Here is an 18585-nt window from a genome sequence, read left to right on the forward strand (position 1 = left end):
ATCTTCCCCCCCCCCCCTTTTTTTTTTTGTGTCTTTCCTCAAGACTACTTCTGAGGCACATGCACGCTGTCGCTCATTTCAGTATTAAAGGTTTGATGAAAGTACCCGAGTATGCTTAGAAGACAAGTTTTGGGAATAAGACTTCAAGGCACTGCATTAGTCAATAGGTATCAAGAGCTTTAGAAGATGCTGTACAAGTTAAAGTTTCCCACAGTCCTTTCATTTAATAACTGCTGACATCTGCGGGGAATAAATCTACAACTGGGCAGCTGTGTTCATTGACAGCACATTATACCACATAACGGAGAAAAGGACTGCCACGTAAGGCTTCTTTTCGTACAGGACATACAGCACATCCCAGTATTTTTACCCATTAAAGGGTGATAGAGAACAAAAGGGAACTATACCATGAAGTTGTATCTCTAGATCAGCGTAAAACAAAGAGCCAACCATGCCATCTCTCATTGCACTTAAAGACTCTTTAGGGTATCCTCAAAGCAGGACAAACATGTCAGATAAGACACATGTTTAAAGGAGTATCATTTGTGCTCAAGATTTTTATTTTTCCTTCTTTACTCTTCCCAACACTATTTATAAGGCAGAATAACCTGGTTTGGTCTCTGAATAAAAAAACAACAAATGTGTAAGCAATATGAACCAAATGGTGATCGTAAGAAACAACTGGGATATATCAGAGATGGCCACACAATTTTAGGGTCAAGAATTCTGGGAACTTGTCCACATTTTGGACAAACGGTACTCTTACACCTCCTGTAGGAAGATGCCTCTTTTTATAAAAAACAGAATGTCTATTAAAGACAATAGGTGCCATCTTTTAAAGTTTATTGTTGTTCATGTGGAGTTCATAAACCTTGTAGCAGCTTCTTTTCTCAGCTTTGTGTTTCCCTCTTATTTAGGCCCCCTGTGTTTATGTACTTGCAGAGGATAGCTCAGGCTTCCCTGGGTGACTTGAATGGTTCCAGCCAGCTCTCCCATGGTTATCTCATTAAGATATAAACAGACAATCTCAGAAGTGAGCACTAACTGGATCCTAAAACTTGAATATCTTCTCTTCCTACTATACATAGTGTATATATGTACACATACAGAAGATTTTAAAGAGCATGTTTTTAAAGAGTACATAGTCTCTAGATTTCTCTAGATTACGTTCCTATTTTTCTTAGTATGCCTGGAGTTTTGAAAGCTATGATTGAACAACCCTAGTGGAAAGTTTAATGAATGACAGAACAGTACATAAACCATGCATCCTGAGGTGATTAGAAGTATGTGCACATGTACTTTTTAGCACTGAACAGATAAAGTAATTAAAATGGACATGTGCATTTGTCATAGTGCCTACTGAACAAAGTAAAAGAATCCACGTCAAATTGTCAGGGCTACTGACGTCTTTTCTTCAGTTCACTTTGAGGTGTCTTCGGTAGTCTATTGTTTAAAGACCTGAATTATTTGTCACATTATCTGCCTGTACATAATTTTGATTTAAGTAAGTTTAAAAATTAAGTCTTTCAACTGAATTTTACTGCCCAACAGAAGCTACTAGATGGATAGACATGCTGTAGTGCAGTGCAGTCCAGTGTGTCTTGCTGTTATTTGGCTATTAATGAAAAAGTTGCATGATCTACCACCCCTGATTTTCTTTGGTAGTTGGGCTACTCTGTTTTAAGATACTAATAGCTATAGAAAAAAAAACAGCTTTTTAGACCAGCATAGGAAGTTAACAGGAAGAATGTATGTGTACCTTTTGAAACAAAGTCGATCTGAAACACAGTCAATCCCCATTCTCAGAATGGGAAAGATGTGGGCAAACAAGAAATCTAGGTTCCTTACATTCATTAAAAACACAGCATGCACATTATTTGGCAGTGCAGCTGCCCAGGTCTGGTCAGAAGCAGATACTTCAGTGATCAAAAATATTTGTTCTGCCATGTGAAACTTTGTTTTCAAAGAAAAAAAAGTAAAACAGGAGAAAGTTGGGCTGTGACCAGCAAATTCATTGCATCTGTGACATAATCAGGTTACACAGAATGAAACCAATTTTCTTTTCCCCACCAGCTGCGCAGACTTGCCAGCAGGTATTTTTGTTCCAGACATAATTGTATTACCTGTCAAAGCCACACAAAAAAGTGTTAGTTAATAGGAGAGATGAGAACTCCAATTGCCCAAGCTCTAACACTTCACCCCCCCAGCTATCAATAACAGCTTCATAGATGTTACCTCCTGTCTACCAGCCTCTACCTTGGCTTTATAGAAGTCAGGGAAACGTCTTAAAAACCTCAGTTCTTCCACCCTCGTTACCCATCCATTTTACTACTTTTATAGTAAAAAGCACCATCAATTTAGTTTAAAAAAAAAAAAAAGAGTAACTTCAAGCAGAAATACTTTCAAGCTAAGATTCTTTTGGTTTTAGGGTTTTTTAGATGTAGCAGTACCATTCAGTACTTAAAAACTAACACCACAGATGTTTTGCTAGTAACTAAAGAATATTTAATATGATTAAAAGAAGACTTTTACTGCACTTCAAAATGAAAAATATTTTCTGTTAGAGCTTTGATGTAGTTTGTTCAATTAATGAGTGAATTACCAACACTGCAGAAAATGTTTAACCAAACCCATACAACTCAGCTTTATCAGCACACTGGCTCACTACCCATTTTAAAAGGAGATCACCTTTTCAGGCTAGGGGAAAAATGGCTTGATTCAACTTGTGCCGTTATAGGAACTTGAAAGAGGTATTGGGGAGATGAAGGTGTCTAAATACGAGCACAGTATAATTGCATAAGTGTGCATACTAGCACACAGTCCTCCTGCTAGCATGAATGACTGTGAAGACAAATATCTTTTCTGCAGCTGAAGAGTACAATCCTTAGTGGCTCAATGCCACCCTCTGTCAGGTTTTCAATCAGCAGTTTCTTGTGTGCACATTTCAGCCAAAAAATGTGCATGAGCTTGACATATTTTGTACAGTAGATCCCTCCTAGCTCTACTTCTTTTGAGCAAGACAGGTTAGGAAATGGTCAGAGACACTCAACCAGCAGACCAGGGAATAGGGGGCAGTCATTTCTTCAGCCTGCATAGCCAGAACCAGGACTTTAACTGGTAAAGAAAAATAAGCATTTTTCAAAATTGGGCACCAAACTTGTAATTGGAGAAGGTGGGAAAAGTGGAAATACAAAGTAAAAACATAATTAGAAAAATAAAGTTTCCCGCATGCCTTTTCAAACAAGCTAGCACTGTAGCACTAGGGCTCAACCTAATGATGCCTAAAACTGGGACATAGGATAGCTTGCTAAGCAGTATCTGGCAGTGGCCGTGTTCATTTCCTATCATCTTAAGCACAATACAGCTCTTTTATTCAGCATTCACAGCAGGTAGTAGTTACTATAGCAAGTCATCTCCCAGCATAGATTTAGAGAAAAAAAAAATCTGTAAAAGCAGATGACCCAAGTCTGGGAGCATTTAACTGAAAAACATCTGGGTAGCAGCAGGGAAAGCCTCCCCATCTTATTTCTAATAGGATGTTGCACCAGAGCTGTAAGCAGGAATTTGACAGAAGGGGATCCAGCTTGCAACATCCAGGCTGCCTGCTGGCATTGCCCAATGGCCTGCTAGTGTAATACAGTTATAGCGAGTCTCCTAGGCAGCAAATGGGAACCAAAACAAAAGCATGTGGAACATGAAGTAGAAGTGATCTCTTGATACTGCATGTTTACACTGGATGTTTGTGGACTACCAGGGGGGAAAATAAATTAATAGCAAAATTTAATCTGGAAACCCAGAAGAGGAAAGATATAAGTAGTCCAGCAGGATTTAGAAACACCACTGTTAGCACATCTCACTTTGTGCTATGTATTATATAAAACCACTCACATGAAAGCATCACTCCTGCTTATGCAACAGAGATGTTTTCTCAGATTATAGCCTCCTTAGCACAGAAAGGCTTTTCAGGAAGCAGTATTACAAACAATGTTTCTAGACAACATTTTACTTCCTGTGAATAAGAAGGACTACAAGCTGTTACCATCCTTTTCAGTATATGCTCAGTGACTCACATGGACTTTACTTCGTAACCCCTTCTCTGAGACACAGGCAAAGCATTGCACAACAGCAAACAAATGACTGGTTCATTATGATCAGTGCATTCTGAAACCTATTTTAAGACTGTTTTAACCCTCCAGATTCATCTGGGTAGGTGGGTATATAAAAATAACTATGTAAGCAAGGGCACACTTTTGTTTTATATGAATGAAACTAGGCTAGCAAGGTTCCCACTATAAGGGACTAAAGCTCCAGCAACCTAGTTTAATCAAACTCTTTTGCTTTGAAGCTCATTATGCACTAATTCTCTTTAATATATAACCGCTGGAAGAAATCTATTAGATGTAGACATTTGATGGTTCAATGGTTTTCAGCTACAAAATTTCACTGAGGGAAGTTCGTGTCTCAGGAATTTCCACCCTCCTTTTGGCATTCAGACGTCTGATTTTAGGCAAAGTTTCTGTATCAGTACCTATTTAAAAGGCTTTTGCTCATACAGTAACAAAAAAAACAAAAACCCAACTCCAACTGCTACCCCAAGTCTGTAGTCTGAAGATGTTCTTTGTATACAGTTAGCCAAGAAGTATTTTTCCAACCCCAAATTAAGCAGCTACCTCAATTCCCTTTGATAACTTTATAACTTTAATCACTTACGAAATCCAGTACACCTGACCTGAAGAGGTCTTCAAAAACGTCAGCATCAGGTGTTGGGAAACATTTGTACTGTGGCTTGCATCAGAGAGGAGACAAGGCTGAAGCTATTGTGCTCTGTCACTGCATTGACAAAGGCCGGCACAGTTCCACATGAGCTTAACCCAGAAACAGTTCCTGACAGCAAGTAAGCGCTTACAGTAGGATGTCATAATACCAAAACAGCTTTCCTCCACCAGTTTTAGACTGTTGCAAAAGCAAATAGTTGTTTTATTAGTTAACCCCTTAAGGTAACATGAAGACAGGAGAGTGGAACATATTAGAGCTTACTGAAGGTGTCTCCCTCCCTTTCAGCTGCTGCCAGGAACTAGTATCAGACCAGCTCATTTCTTCATATTAAAATGACAGATTTCAAATTTTGCATTTGATGTTGGTGCTCCACATTCTGCTTCTCACCAGATATTTTTATAACTGATATTTCCATCTAAGAGTAACCCTCTGTATCGTATCCACACAAGCACATACCTATCGTAGGTCCCTTGTTCTTGTGAGTTCACAAAGAGAGACTGAGCTAAAGTTAGTAAGAAAACAATAAGATTCCACGTGCTGTGAAGCAAATCAGAAACCAATTTGCTATCTAGTTTTTCAATCTTTTTTTTTTGTCCCTTCCCAATAACTCCTCTGCTTCAACACCATTCATAGTCTGTTTATATATAACTGACTGGGACCTGCACTTACTCCAATCCAGAGAGCTGAATTTCTTCACCCACAGGATAAATTAAACCATGTATTAAAACTGACTTGTAATACAAAAATACCAAGGATGCAAGGCATCACCCATAGAACTAAAAGAAATACAAAACATCAAGGAACTCTGTTCTTTGCTCATCTCCATTTACCGCAAGACTAAGAAAAAATAATTGATTCAAGTTTCCCAATCTGCATCAGTTTAGCTTTAAACACCTCTAAAAAATGAACTAGTATGATGAACAATTAAAAATGGAGCAACTTGTGTGCTTTAATCTAAGTTAACTAAGTTTCTTTTGAAGCCTATTTCATGGATAATGCACAACCTGGAATATGCATCAGCCAAATCAAGGCAGGAAATTAAAGACTGCCCAAGGGCTTTCCAGACTGAAGAAAGAGTAGTAGATGGTGTATTTCATCAGTATGGGGAAGGGAATAGGACTGCTGACCTATCACAAGAAACGCTTAAGCTCCATATACTTTCACTGCTGAGGTTTCTCCAGTACTTATAAGACTAACGGTAATCATGTGAATATCAGAGTGTCCATCATTTAAAAGGATACACCATAACTGGTATCAGAGCACACTCCCCTACTTCCAGCTTAGCTTTCTATGCTCAGGGTCAGCTAGAGGATGCTATCTGTTGCAAAACAGCAAGAGCATATTCAAGTCTTAAAGGATACAGGCAACTATTCAATACCTCAGTCACATTTACTGGAAGGGCTGATGAAAATTATTTACCTAACACTGCAGCTACAGCCCTTACCAGTTTGCCTCTACTGAACCCCAGCACCAGAACTTACTATCCATACTTTGGTGCACAATTAAATGACTATTTATCTTCCTCTTGATATTTTTGACCAAGAAGAATTAGGGTGAAAAAAGGAGATATGTAGAAGCTGCTTCATGATTTATCATCAAGGCAGAAACTGTAACATCATCTGTTGGTGAGACAGAAGAGTTAAATTGCTTTTTAAAGGAGCAGATGCCAGCAGGGATCCAATGCTCTCCAAAGCAGGAGAGCATCTCCAGTCACATGGGGATTAGCAGCCCCTTTCCTCTTTCAGAAGTTACTCCTGAAGTTTCACTATACTGACCTAATGCATCCTATTACTGAAAAGCTTTGTTCCTGTGAAACAAGAGAACAGTAACATGATGGTTATTCTCTTGGACATGTCTAATCTACTTCTGTCTGCAGGCCACATGCCTCTGCAGTCTACCAATTTGTCAAGCAAGCAACTCAGTTCCAAACTTTTAAAATCCATTCTAGAGTAATAAAAACCCAAGTCTGACTAAACTCAGCAACTCAGCCAGGTGCAGCTCTAAATAAACAAATTTAAAATAAAACAGTCAGCATACATGAACGAAGACTTGGGAAGAAGTTTCATACTAGAGTTGTTTCCATATTAGCAACAGCAAAGATGCTCAAAGTCACCTCCAGGACTATAGTGATTAACACAACAGCTACTTAGTGCTTATTAAAATCTGAGTGGTCCTTTTCTCTTCCAAGGAAGGGGGGACCGGGCAACACTCCAGATTTAAATTGGAACAGATTCTCTGCTTAATCTACAGTAGGTGTGAGAGGTTCAAAAAACTCTTAGAAAAGAATTCACAAAAATTACTTCATATTTCGCATCTTCTGTAGCTTAGGTCAAGCGCATCTGTCACCTATCTTCCCCACAACTTCCCACCAAGAACCTCCGCATATCTCATTGATTTGTCTTTACTGCCAGAACAATGCAATTTGTCTTTACTGCTCAGACCTGTGCACCCTGTCCTCCTCCACACCACAGAGTTATGAATCTCTATTTTCATACAACTTATCTACTTCCTTGGCAAGATGGAAGAGTACTTTAAGGTATTAATATTTTAGTTTCCCTTCGGAAAAGGAGCAGAGCCAAAAGACAGACATCACCAGAGTGATTAAGAAGCCTTGCAGGCTTAGTCAGTTACACTTTAAATTATGCTTGCTACAGACTTGCACACCCACTGTTTTTGGCCTGGGAGTTGGATTCCTGCTACATTAGCTCTGAGTACACCTCAAGCTACTACCACCATGTAGCAGCATTTGGGGATGAACCACAAGCTAGTGGCTCAGGTTCAACTCTGACAGTCTGATACAGGCTAGTGATACCATCTGCCTCTCAGCTCCCTCCTTGTATTTCAGCCTAAGCATAAACAAGCTGTTCAGCAGCAGTCATTGTCCTAGGTGGCCAAAAAAAGATATCACACCATGTGACTACAGCCACAGTCTCTTTCAAGGGAGGGATCCCCCAGGAAGTAGAAAGTAGAGCAGCAGCTCAGGAGGCTGCAACAGAACTATAAAAGAGCAGATATTAGGATAGAGTGAGAAGAACAGATTTCCCCCACCCACCCATACAATACAGTGCTAAAAGGATGAACAAAAGATAATGGTATTCTCACTCTGACATACCTTTAGCACTATCAAATGAAGGCATTAAGTCAGCTATATCGGCATACAAAAAGCCACGTGGTGCCTTGATATTCAGAGTACTGAAGCATAAGTTAAGCTAAAGCAAACAAATGGGACATGCATCTTACTACCTGAATGCTGCAGTTCTAAAGCGGACTTAGGAGCATCTTCATTTTACACAGATCAAATTGAATATACAGATGGAAAATGAGCAAGGTGAACCTTACAATTTCAGGCAGATTCTATTCAGAAATCCCTTCCACTTGAACTAACTTAGTTCATTTTTATTTAAGAGTCACTGCATGCAGATTTCATTATAGGAATGCTGCCTCCTTTTCCCAATCCATACTTGTTCTGACTGCCCTGAATCCACCTTTCCTTTTCTGCTGGGAAGCATCTCCCCATCGCTGGCCTCATGCCCAGTTCCAAGCCCATAATGACACAGACAAACACCGCAGTCACATCTATAGCAATCTCCAACACCCCTGCTGGAGGGGGAAATGGCAGGGTGGGGAGCACTTTCTGTGGACGCAAAAGCTTCAGAACTAGCCAACACATATAGAAGAATAGAAGCCCTATATCTTAGGCAGACATTTCTTTTTAAGGAGAAATCTGGTCTGCTGCAGTATCACCTACCTGCTCCTGGAAAGCAAGCAGCAAGGACCTATGAAAACAATTCTTTCAACAGAACAGACAACTACAAGATTCAAGGTAATAATAATACCACCATTGTTCTAGTGCCTTCTTCAGTGTATAAGAAAAAGCATTGTGTTAGAAAAACGAAGACAAAGAAAAAAGCAGCTAGTTTTACAGCCAGTTCAGTGTACCCCAGGAGGCCAACCAGCAGCATTATCACATTGCTACAGTCAAAGCTATTCTGCCAGCCTCCCAAAAACCAGTAATTTGTTAAGGTCCCATGAACAACATACATGGACAATACAAAAGGCTACACGGTAGCTTCCTCCTCCATCCAACCACCCAACCCTCAAGCAGACTGCCTTTGTAACATAGCCAGCTGTGTATGCTGGTGACTGCAATTGCTTCAGGATGGGCCCTCCCAACAGGATCTGTTACAGTTTGTGTGCAATCTGAACCTGCTCAGATGAGAGCTGCAGGGAATTTAGGCAGCAGTATAAACATCAACACCAACTGAAAAAAACCTATCCCAGTGGAAGATTATGTCAGCAACATGAAACTGAAAACACAGGAGGAAGAAATCTGTCTTTAAAAAAAAATCTTAGGGAAAAAATATAGAATATCTCCATGGTCATTACTGATTAAGTAATGAACAGTCCATAAGCAACTAAGCAGTGGAAGTACTCATCACCTTCCCCTGATTTTTGAACTTCACTTGATTCATATCTATCCTTGCATTTTTTGTTACTGGAATCCAGAAAGGGCTCATAGCCTCCTTTCTGCTCACCTTCTCCAAGTTTCTATTGGAATGAGTTTGTGTCATGCAAATGAGTTTTTTCTAAATAAGGATTCTTATGAAATCTGAAGTATAACATCTAAACTATTTCAAAGAAAACACCAAGCCTTTCAGTACAGAATTCTATCATCAATTGCTGAAAAAGCCTGCTGCCTACCTTCTTGCCTGGAATAATGTATCCTTTCAAACCCGTTAGCTTGTCAGTTTTCATTGCCTTTAAGCTCAGTAACACCTACACCTGCCTTTATTTGAGCATATAAGAGGTCTTTTGGACATCCTCTATTTTTGGTGGGGTTACAGATCCTGTTCATTGTGAATTCAGTTGCTGCCAGAGATACGCAGGGGGTGCTGAGACATACATCCCAACTTTGCACAATGCAAAAGAGGAAAGGCTCCTCTACTCATTTGATCACAAATTGGGGTTTTCCAGCTCGTGAATCATAAGATACGCACAGGAAGCCCACAGGGCTGTGCAGAACAATAGCCTCTGTTTTAAAGGTCTTATAATTCAGATTAAGTTTGCCGGAGGGTTATTAAGCAATTATCTTTTTTCTTCATACATCTAGATTTAATTAGCACTAACCACACACATAGCGGTTAAGTTCTTTCTGTTGCTGGTCCAGCTCTGCAGTCCATCACCATACAGCTTTCAGCAATGCTTTCTAGATTAAGGATTCTCTGGGGCAGAATTTGGTCAAGTTTCTCTCATGTAACATTTCTAGAAACTGTGATGCTGTATTCATCAGTTCTCAGTCTGCAGACACAATAGATGGGAGAAGTTGAAGCCTGAATAAAGGCACGGCTTTCCTTAACCACGGCCAGCGGTGATGATGAAGACCACCACCTTTCCGCTCGTACAGCCTGACACACGGTGCTTACAAAGGAAAAGCGGATCTGAGGGTTTCTCCAGAAAGTTCTGCATCCCATCACTCGGGAGCATAAGGCTGCCTTAGGAACAAGCTCAGTAACCGAGACGGACAGAAGAAAAGACACGCCGTGAGAAGCCAGGACCACGCCAGGTCGGCCCCCCCGCCCCGGGGTCGCCCCCCCCGCCTCACCGAGCCCAGCCAGCCGCTCCAGCAGCCCCGCGGCGCGGACAGTAGCGGGGCCATGGTCCACTCCGCGTCGTTTCTGCAGGACAAAGAGAAGGCGAGGCGTTACCGAGGCGCTGCCGGCCGCGGCGCCAGCCGCCCCCTCCCCAGCCGCCGCCCCTCCCTCCACCGCCCGGCCCGGCCCAGCCCAGCCCAGCCCGGCCCGGCCCGGCGCCCACCTGCCCCCGGGAGAACGGGGCTCCCACCAGCGCCACCGAGTGCGCCTGCCTGGGCCGCTGCAGCCCAGCGGGGGCCGCCTGCCCGCGGAGGAGCCTCGCGAAGCCGCCGCGCAGGGCCATGGCGCAGGAGCCGCAAGAGCCGCGCAGCCACCGCCCGACGCCCGCCACCGCCGCCGCGCTCCTCTTAAGCCGCTCCAGCCCCGCGCGCGCCGCCGGCGCCCCGCCCCCGCCCGCACACCCCCGGGCCGCCCGGCCAACGGCAGCGCGCGCGCGCGGAGGTGTGTCCCGCGGCCAACGGCTCCGCCCCCCTGCCCTGAGGTGAGGGGGCGCGCGCCCCCCGCCCCTGCCGGCCGTTAGCGGCAGGCCCCGCGCGCCGCCCCTCACCTCCCCTCACGGCGCCGTCAGCTGCGCTGAGCTCCTGCCGCAGCCGCCTCACCTGCGCTTCCCGTGCTAATTCCCTCTTTAAAAACCGCAACTTCAGCATTCTGTTTTCCTCCCATGTAAGCGTTTTCTACCCTTTTCCCCCCATCCCCGCAGTCCCTTCGCCCGCCAGGCGTTTTTTCTCTGCTGCCCCAGCTCACCCTTTGGAGCCCCGGCCCGCCCCTCACCTTGGCAAGGTGCAGGACAAGCCGCAGGGCCTTCTTCACCTCCTCCTCCCCAGCCCGAGCAACGACCACCCCTCTTTTCTCCCTCCCCCTCGCGACGGCCTCGCTGCCCTCAGAAAGGTGAGGGACCAGGTCCCAGGGCACCCTGTGTGCAGCACCTTGGATCACAGCATCACTAAGGCTGGAAAAGGCCTCCAAGGTCATCTGGTCCAGCCATCCCCCTACCACCCCCCCCCCACCCCATCTCCCCAGCCCCACGTCCAAGGACAGCTGTGAGGAGAGCTACAGGCACGCTCGGCGGCCTGGGGCAGGGAAGGCAGCGGAGGTGGTTTGGCTTGGAAATCACCGGCCTGCAGCTCCGCATCAGTGCCAGGTAAAGCACCTGAGGTATAGCTGCAAAGCGTTGATTGCACCGTGCGGAGTCATTAAGTCTTTGTATACAAAGCCAAGCCTCCAATTCCCTGTGTGCTTAGATGGGAAGGGCCCAGAAAGCGCTGCTTTAAGCGCCTGAGAAAGCATCGCTGAAAAATAATAATAAAAAAGCCAGTATGTAAGGATGGCACGGACAAAAACAGGCAAGGCAATGTTTATGCAGTAGGAATGTTAAAGGCAAAAGCTGAAACCCCCCTCGCTTCACGCGGGCGGGGCGGCACAGGAGCCGAGCGCGACCCGCGATGCGCACGGCCGGAGGGGTCGGGAGGGGCCGGGAGGTGCGGGCGAGGCGCCCGCTGGCGGCGCTGCGGGGCCGGGCGCTGCCCGCCGCCTCTCCCCGCCCCTTCCCTTCTCCCCGTCCCCGCCGCCCCGGCGGAAGCGGGGACGCGCCGCGGCATGGAGGCGGGCCGCTGCAGGCCGCCGCCTCGGTGCCCCCCGGGCGTGGAGGAGCGGCCGTTCCGCTCGGCCTCGGGGGCGCCCCTGGCGCTGCGGCGCCGCCAGCACAGCGCCTCCTGCCGGGAGCTGGCGCTGCGCCGGCCCCGCCTGCAGCTCCGCTCCCTCAGCGCCGTCACCTCCGCCGTCTGGCTGGCGGCCTACGGCGTCTTCGTGCTCAGCGAGGTACGAGGCCGGCCGCACCCGAGCCCCAGGGGCGGACCCCGGCGGTCCGTGCGTCCCGTCGGTGGGTGCTTGCTTGGTAGAGGAGGGGAGGTGCTGGGGGAGGCGAGCAAGCGCCAGGTGGAGCCTGGGGTTGTGCTGAGGGAGCCAAAGACCGCTGCCCCGCCGCTTCTCGCTGCTGTCGGTCAGACCGTGGCAGCACAGACTGCAGAAGCAGCCGAGAAACGCTCAAGTGTTGGCTCCAGTACCTGATCTTTGACCCATACTAGCACAGAAGGACCAACTTCCAAGCGTAGACCTCCTGGTTAAACTCAGTAGCCTGACTCAAAAAGCTTGACTGTGACCAAAGCTATGGCACTTCTATTTTCTCAGTAATCTTCCCAGGGAATGAAGGCGGGGATGGAGACATGAGTCATGTGGCATTGATTCTGATATGAAGAGGTGGTTCACTAGTCTCTAACAGGAAGCGAAGCTGTTTTCAAGTCTTATTTGTTACAAAAACATACATCCCAGAGGTTACCAACCACCACCTTCCTCCTTGGTTTTACGTGTGCTAATGAATCTCATATGCAAATACAGTCATTACTTTTTGCCAGGAAAGGAGATCTGAATGTCTGTTTCTCCGTGGATTTCAATGCCTGTGATTCTTTACTGCCTTTTTTCACGGTGACAAACCTTGGGAGAAATCCTGTATCCTTTATTCTTTGAACATGGCTTCTTTACCTCACATACTGATAGAGGCACAGCTCAAGTAGTAGAGCTGTGCAGTTTGTGTCCTTTAGGAAGTGTCAGTTTCAACTTCAGTTCATAGGTATGTGGCCTTGAGCTCTCTCAAACATGTCCCAGAAATAAGTTGCAGATTGAGGATCCTTAGGATCTATTACCAGGTCTTCAGATGGCTTACTGTTGCTGACCTACTGATGTAAGATGACTTATGAAACTTACATAGTGTTAAACTTAAGTATTATTTTATGAAACAGCAGTCCAAAGACTACAGCATGCAAAAGACAATTTGTCCTTAGACAAAGGACAGGAGAAAGCAGATATCCTCCGGCTTGGTATTTAAGGCAGGAAGAGAGACAAAGTTTTAACAAGTTTAGACTCATCTTATATTAGAAGAAAAGTTGGATCTCCTGTGTAGGCCTAGGCTAGTGGTTTTTCCTAAAAGATCCTTCTTCCCCTCTGAGACGCCATCCTTAGTTCCAGTAAACATTTAACAACATTTCTCTGATGTTATCTCTATAGCTGTTTGTGTAATATGCTGTCATAGTTTTATATAATTGGTTTGGGTTGAGATTTTTGCGCTAGCTTTATAAGGAAATAATTTCTTTTTGCTGATTTCAGTTTCAGCTCCCAGTTCTTCCAGACCATTCTATGAAGACTGATATTTGCTGATGTAAATCTCATTACGCATGTAGCAGCCAGCCTTTAAATGGAATCTCCTACATAAATTCTGCTTTGTAAATGTAGCCTTAGTATTATGTTTTACTGTGCAGTGTGGTATTTGTGGGGTTTGTTGTTTGTGTTGTGTTTTTTTTTTGGGCGAGGGGTTGTCTAAAGTCACATTCAATTAATTGTATGACCAAAGCTCTGTCTTTGCTTGGCTTGTGTTACAGAATAGTATGGTGCTTTCTGCTGCTATATTCATCACGCTGATTGGCCTGATCATCTACCTGCACTTTGTGAAAATTGACCAGGAATCCCTATTGGTCATTGGCTCACTTGGCATTCAGGTGACTTCATCCTATGCTTCAGGGAAAGAGAGCACAACCTTCATTGAGATGAGTCGAGTGAAGGATGTGGTTATCAATGAAGCCATCCATATGGTAATCTGCTCCTTTTCTTTCTCTTTATAGGCAAGGGGGCAGAAAAGCCTTTTGCACTTACTTCATTTTTTAAAATTATTTTTTTAAGACTTGCTGGGCTGCGCTATCATCATTGTTGTGTTCAAACACAGTTATGAAGAACTGAGGTCACTCACACTGTCACCAATGTGTGTGAAGTTGCTGTAGATGAAAACAAATTCTTACTAAGTCCCCACAATCTTCAACATGTTCCAACATTGTGTAACTTCTTAGAAAGGCAAAACAGATAATTAGCAAAATGGTATGCATCAAAAAAGCATAAGAGAAAAGCATTGTCAGCAGGAATGTGTAGATCCTGTGGTGGCTTTCTTTTTTTTTTTTTTCCCCTGTATATTTTGTTGTTCTTACGTTTTGTAATATCTAGAAATGAAGCGACTCAAACAGACTTGGGATAAGAATGGTTTTGGAGAAGGGATGGGTTTTCTGAAAATTTGACTGCTACTTTTTCAACTAAAAATGAGAACTTCATAGGGCAAAACCATTCTTATATTTTTAAAGCTGAACACAAATAGGAAAAAAAAAGGAGACTGATTGCAAGCTTCTTTATACATAATTTTGAAGCAAAAATATTTACTCTTGTGAAACACAGATGTTTCTGCCATTTTATCTTTAGAAAATTTTACACACTTCGTTCAGCTCAATGAGTTGAAACAGGTCCTCTTTCTGTGATAACTCCAGGCACTCTGGTAGCATTTTCAAACTTCAATTATTTTGTTTGTCTTGTAGCAAAAAGTTATCTATTACCTGTGCATCCTCCTGAAGGACCCTCAGGATCCTCAGGGAGTATCTGAGGTTGTGCCACTCTTTCAGGTGAGTCTGACTGAATAATGGAGAAATCCAGTTCTGTGGCTTGCACCAGATGTCTGCATGTATCTTTGTTGCACTAAGCGTAGCCGATCGCAGTTGCCTTTCCCTGACTGGTGGGTCTTAGAGCAGTGTGCAGCGTGTGGTATTAGAAGTCTCACAGAACAGAGTACCAGGGAAAGAACAGGGAGCTGCTCTCCAGGCAAAGAACAGAGAGCTCTCTAATTCTGAACCTAACCAGCAGCATGCATGAACTAGAAGTCTGGCTCACATAGGGTACTGAGGGCTTGCACAGCTTCTACAGCTTCTTAGGCACTCTCATGCTCAGTGTTACCTTCGTAGCTGTAGCACTGTGCTGTAGTTGATTTTTCTCTCAGCTCTCTGTGCCAGAAGATCTCGTAAAAACCTCCTTGGTTTACAATAACTTCCCCTATCACACTCATTGACAAAGATCACAGTTCAAGCTGTGAGCAATTTGCTTAATGTATAATAACTTGTTTGCTTTACCATTACCCTCTCTTCCCTTTCTCTTCTCTTGCTAACCTGTTCTGACTGTTCATAATCCCATTTTTGGGATGGAATTTCTTTCCGCCTGTGTGTGCCTAACACAACAGTCCCCTGATCCTTGAGTGGCAGTAAGCTGTACAGATGCATCTCACATCTTAGACTGCTGATGTTGTGTTCATAGCCCTCCCTGTCCTTCTTAATTAGCCCACTGCTGGTGAATATCAGTTCGTAGTCCACATCCAGCTTAAGACTGGATGCAGTTAGTCTTCAGCTAAATACTTTCAGGTGCAAATGGATTGATCTGTTGATGAGTGCTGCTAACTCAGTCCCACCATTGTAAAGACATTTACTAATGATAGATAGTATAAATGAAGTATTTCACACAGAGCTAAGGGAGAAAAACACATTTGCTGGAAGTCTACAACCAGTGAATTCCAGGCAGCTGCACTCAGGAACCTGGTTTTCATTATACATGCTCCTTTTCAGCTCCAGAGGGACTGCCTGGTATTATTGTTTTGTTTGTTTGTTTGCTTGTTTTTCTTCCTAGCTCAACTCTGAACAGTGTTCTTTCCCTGGCAGTATCTTAGTATTGGCAGAGTTGATGCCACCAGCAAAGGAGGTATAGAAAGAGCTGCGTCAGTTTGCAATTCATTACCTGTCAGTAATTCTCACTTTAAGGTGCAAGTTAGCACGTTACTTAGTTTTGAAGGAGCAGTAATTAGTAACTTTATCGCATCTCCTTTGCTGGGTTTTTGTTCTGCTAAGGTACGTCAGCCTTCAAAAGTACAATTTGCCGTGTCACTGAGCCCAGGAGTACTCCTGTGCTGAGTTGACCTATTGTTCTCTTAAGCAACACTTGCAAGGAGGCATCCGATGGAGTTTACACATTAGTGCTGTTTTGGGAGCTCAAAAGTCATGGGACCATGGGGACTGTGGGCCTGGGAAACTTTCACCTCTTTGTTGGTTTTATTCTGGTCCAGGTTAGAAGTGATGAAAAACCATTATACTTTGACCACCATTCCCCTGTTTGTGTGAACTGATGTTTTCAGTTAACCTTCAGTTGTCCTCTTGTTGACAGTACTAGCGGAGACCAAGGGCCAGGTGTCTAAGCTCCCTGTCCTAAAGGTAGATTTTTCAGGGTGGAGGTCTTTTAGAGTGGTGGATTAGTGCACAGAAATCTACTGTTTTGTAGGTCTCCAGAGGGAGTACAGCCTCCTGGATAGGTTAGTGGGTTGAAAGGCATGGATTACCTTCCATACTGTCACTGTATGTTGTGAGTCGAGAAAGGAGATGATTTCTGATTTGGTGAGAGACTCAGGCTAACTGCAGAATGGTGCTGCATGTTTTGACCCAACAGCTTCAGGGACTGGCATTTTTTTATCATAGAGTAGGTGTGGCTTGTGCAGTGGCTTTGCATTCCTTTATCAACGGCTTACATCAAACACCTCCTGGAATTTGATGAATTCTCAATGAACACGTAAAAAGGAAATCTGTTCTCTGTTGACTTAATGTGAGATAATAAAGCTAATCAACTATAGATATCTTGCTGTTGCTTTCCTTCTGCATGCATGCTTCTGATCTTTGGCTTTGTGTCAGCTGTCTCCACATTCTTTTCTCTGTCTGACAAATCTCACTGTTTTACAACCAGTTCAGAGCCTGTTCTCTGTTGTTTGATGTGATTTCTAGAGCTCCCAGCCACGTCTGGACTGCTTGATGGAAGTGTACAAAAGTTGTCAAGAAATCCTGGATCAGAGGAAAGAAGCTCCACAATCAAGTGGAATAAAGTAATAAGAAATAATCAAGGTGGAAAACTTGCTGCAGGTCTTGGACAGATGCATGCAAAGCAAGCAATACTGACCCATGGCTTTTTTAAATCAGAGGTTAGAATGTGGTGGAGCAGTAGAATGACATTGTAGGTAATAGTCTGCACAGACTCACAGAGCTGTTATAGAAGGTGCCAGCTCAGGCACACAAGTGAACCTTGAAATTAGCTGCTGTGAAGAAAGGTGAGCAGAACTCTCTGGAAAATAAATATGGCAAGGGGAGGCAAGAATATGCATCAAACGTTTAAACTTCCTTGGATCTGAGCATTCCGATAAACACATGATGTAACCTTGACCAGACTGACAAAAACGTGGGCTTTTTATTTTTTTTTAATCCTTTCTTTGAAAAAAAAGCATATACGAGTATAGAATATCAAAACTGAAGGGTGGGCTAGCACAATAACTTCCCAATCAATAGGGGAATTTCAGAAAGAAAATGACAGAAAATTAAAATACACTGTTGTGTTCAATTATGTTTATGGAAATAAACATAGGAGAGCATACTGTGGTTTCTTCAGGGATCTGCTCGAAAGAGTCCCACGGGATAGGACCCTAGAGAGAAGAGGGGATCAAGAAAGCTGATTGATACTCAAGGATCACCTCCTCCAAGCACAGGAATAGTCCATTCCATCCCAACAAGCAGGAAGTCAAGCAAAAATGCCAGGAGGCCTGCATGGATGAACAACTGCAGGAAGGCCTTCTATAAGTACATGAGTAACAAAAAGAAAACAAGGAAATGTGGGCCCACTGCTGAATGGCACAGTCAATGGGGTGCTGCATCCACTGCTGGGCCCCCAGTATATGGACATACTGGAGAGAGATGAGGAAAGGCTATGATTGTTATGGGCTGGAGTGTGTGAGGAAAGGCTGCGAGAGCTGGGGCTGTTCAGCCTGGAAAAGGCTCAGGGAGGGAATCCTATCAGGGTATATGAATGTATGTGCCTGAAGGGAGGGTGTAAAGAAGATGGAGCCAGGCTTTTTTCAATGGTGCTCTCTGACGGAACAAGAGGCAATGGGAACAAACTGAAACACAGGAGGTTCTGTCTGAGTATCAGGAACTTTTTTATCGCGCTCATGGCTGAGCCCTGACACAGACTGCCCGGAGAGGTGCTAGAGTCCCTTGGAGACCTCCAAAAGTCACCTGGATGTGGGCCTGGGCACCCTGCTTTGGGTGGCCCTGCCTGAGCAGGGCTTGGACCAGGTGGGCTCCAGGAGCCCTGCCAGCCTCAGACAACAGGGTATCAATTGCTTTGAGATGATGAGGAAAATATGTTGTTGGAAATTATAATAATGACTGTGTGAATAAAGTAGCTTCACCGAAACTAACTTAATGTTGGAATATTC

General features: G+C 44.2%; 2 protein-coding genes across 2 annotated transcripts in view; one reads left to right on the top strand and one right to left on the bottom strand.

Moving 5' to 3' along the window:
• ARG2 (arginase 2) overlaps positions 1-10796 on the bottom strand; it is an 18792-nt gene extending 7996 nt beyond the window's left edge. The window contains exons 1-2 of the mRNA XM_035327548.1: positions 10591-10796; positions 10379-10451 (exon numbers count right to left, since the gene is read on the bottom strand). Of these exons, the coding sequence (XP_035183439.1) occupies positions 10379-10451; positions 10591-10710 (193 nt within the window). The 5' untranslated portion in view covers positions 10711-10796. The remainder of the gene's footprint in view (positions 1-10378; positions 10452-10590) is intronic.
• A 1174-nt stretch (positions 10797-11970) lies between these two features.
• Positions 11971-18567, top strand: PIGH (phosphatidylinositol glycan anchor biosynthesis class H). Its single transcript, XM_035327971.1, has 4 exons — positions 11971-12245; positions 13859-14068; positions 14834-14917; positions 17105-18567. Exons 1-4 carry the CDS (start codon positions 12024-12026, stop codon positions 17204-17206), a joined length of 618 nt encoding a protein of 205 aa, XP_035183862.1. The 5' UTR covers positions 11971-12023; the 3' UTR covers positions 17207-18567.
• The last annotated feature ends 18 nt before the right edge of the window (positions 18568-18585 follow it).

This window comes from Oxyura jamaicensis, chromosome 5, assembly GCF_011077185.1.
Source record: "Oxyura jamaicensis isolate SHBP4307 breed ruddy duck chromosome 5, BPBGC_Ojam_1.0, whole genome shotgun sequence".
In the NCBI taxonomy this organism is placed as follows: Eukaryota; Metazoa; Chordata; class Aves; order Anseriformes; family Anatidae; genus Oxyura; species Oxyura jamaicensis.

Bases quoted from the DNA above. Each gene is read 5' to 3' on its own strand.
- PIGH (XM_035327971.1), top strand. From the start codon at position 12,024: ATGGAGGCGGGCCGCTGCAGGCCGCCGCCTCGGTGCCCCCCGGGCGTG. The intron at 12,246-13,858 runs GTACGAGGCCGG...CTTGTGTTACAG, and splicing joins GCGTCTTCGTGCTCAGCGAG to AATAGTATGGTGCTTTCTGC. The intron at 14,069-14,833 runs GTAATCTGCTCC...TTTGTCTTGTAG, and splicing joins TCAATGAAGCCATCCATATG to CAAAAAGTTATCTATTACCT.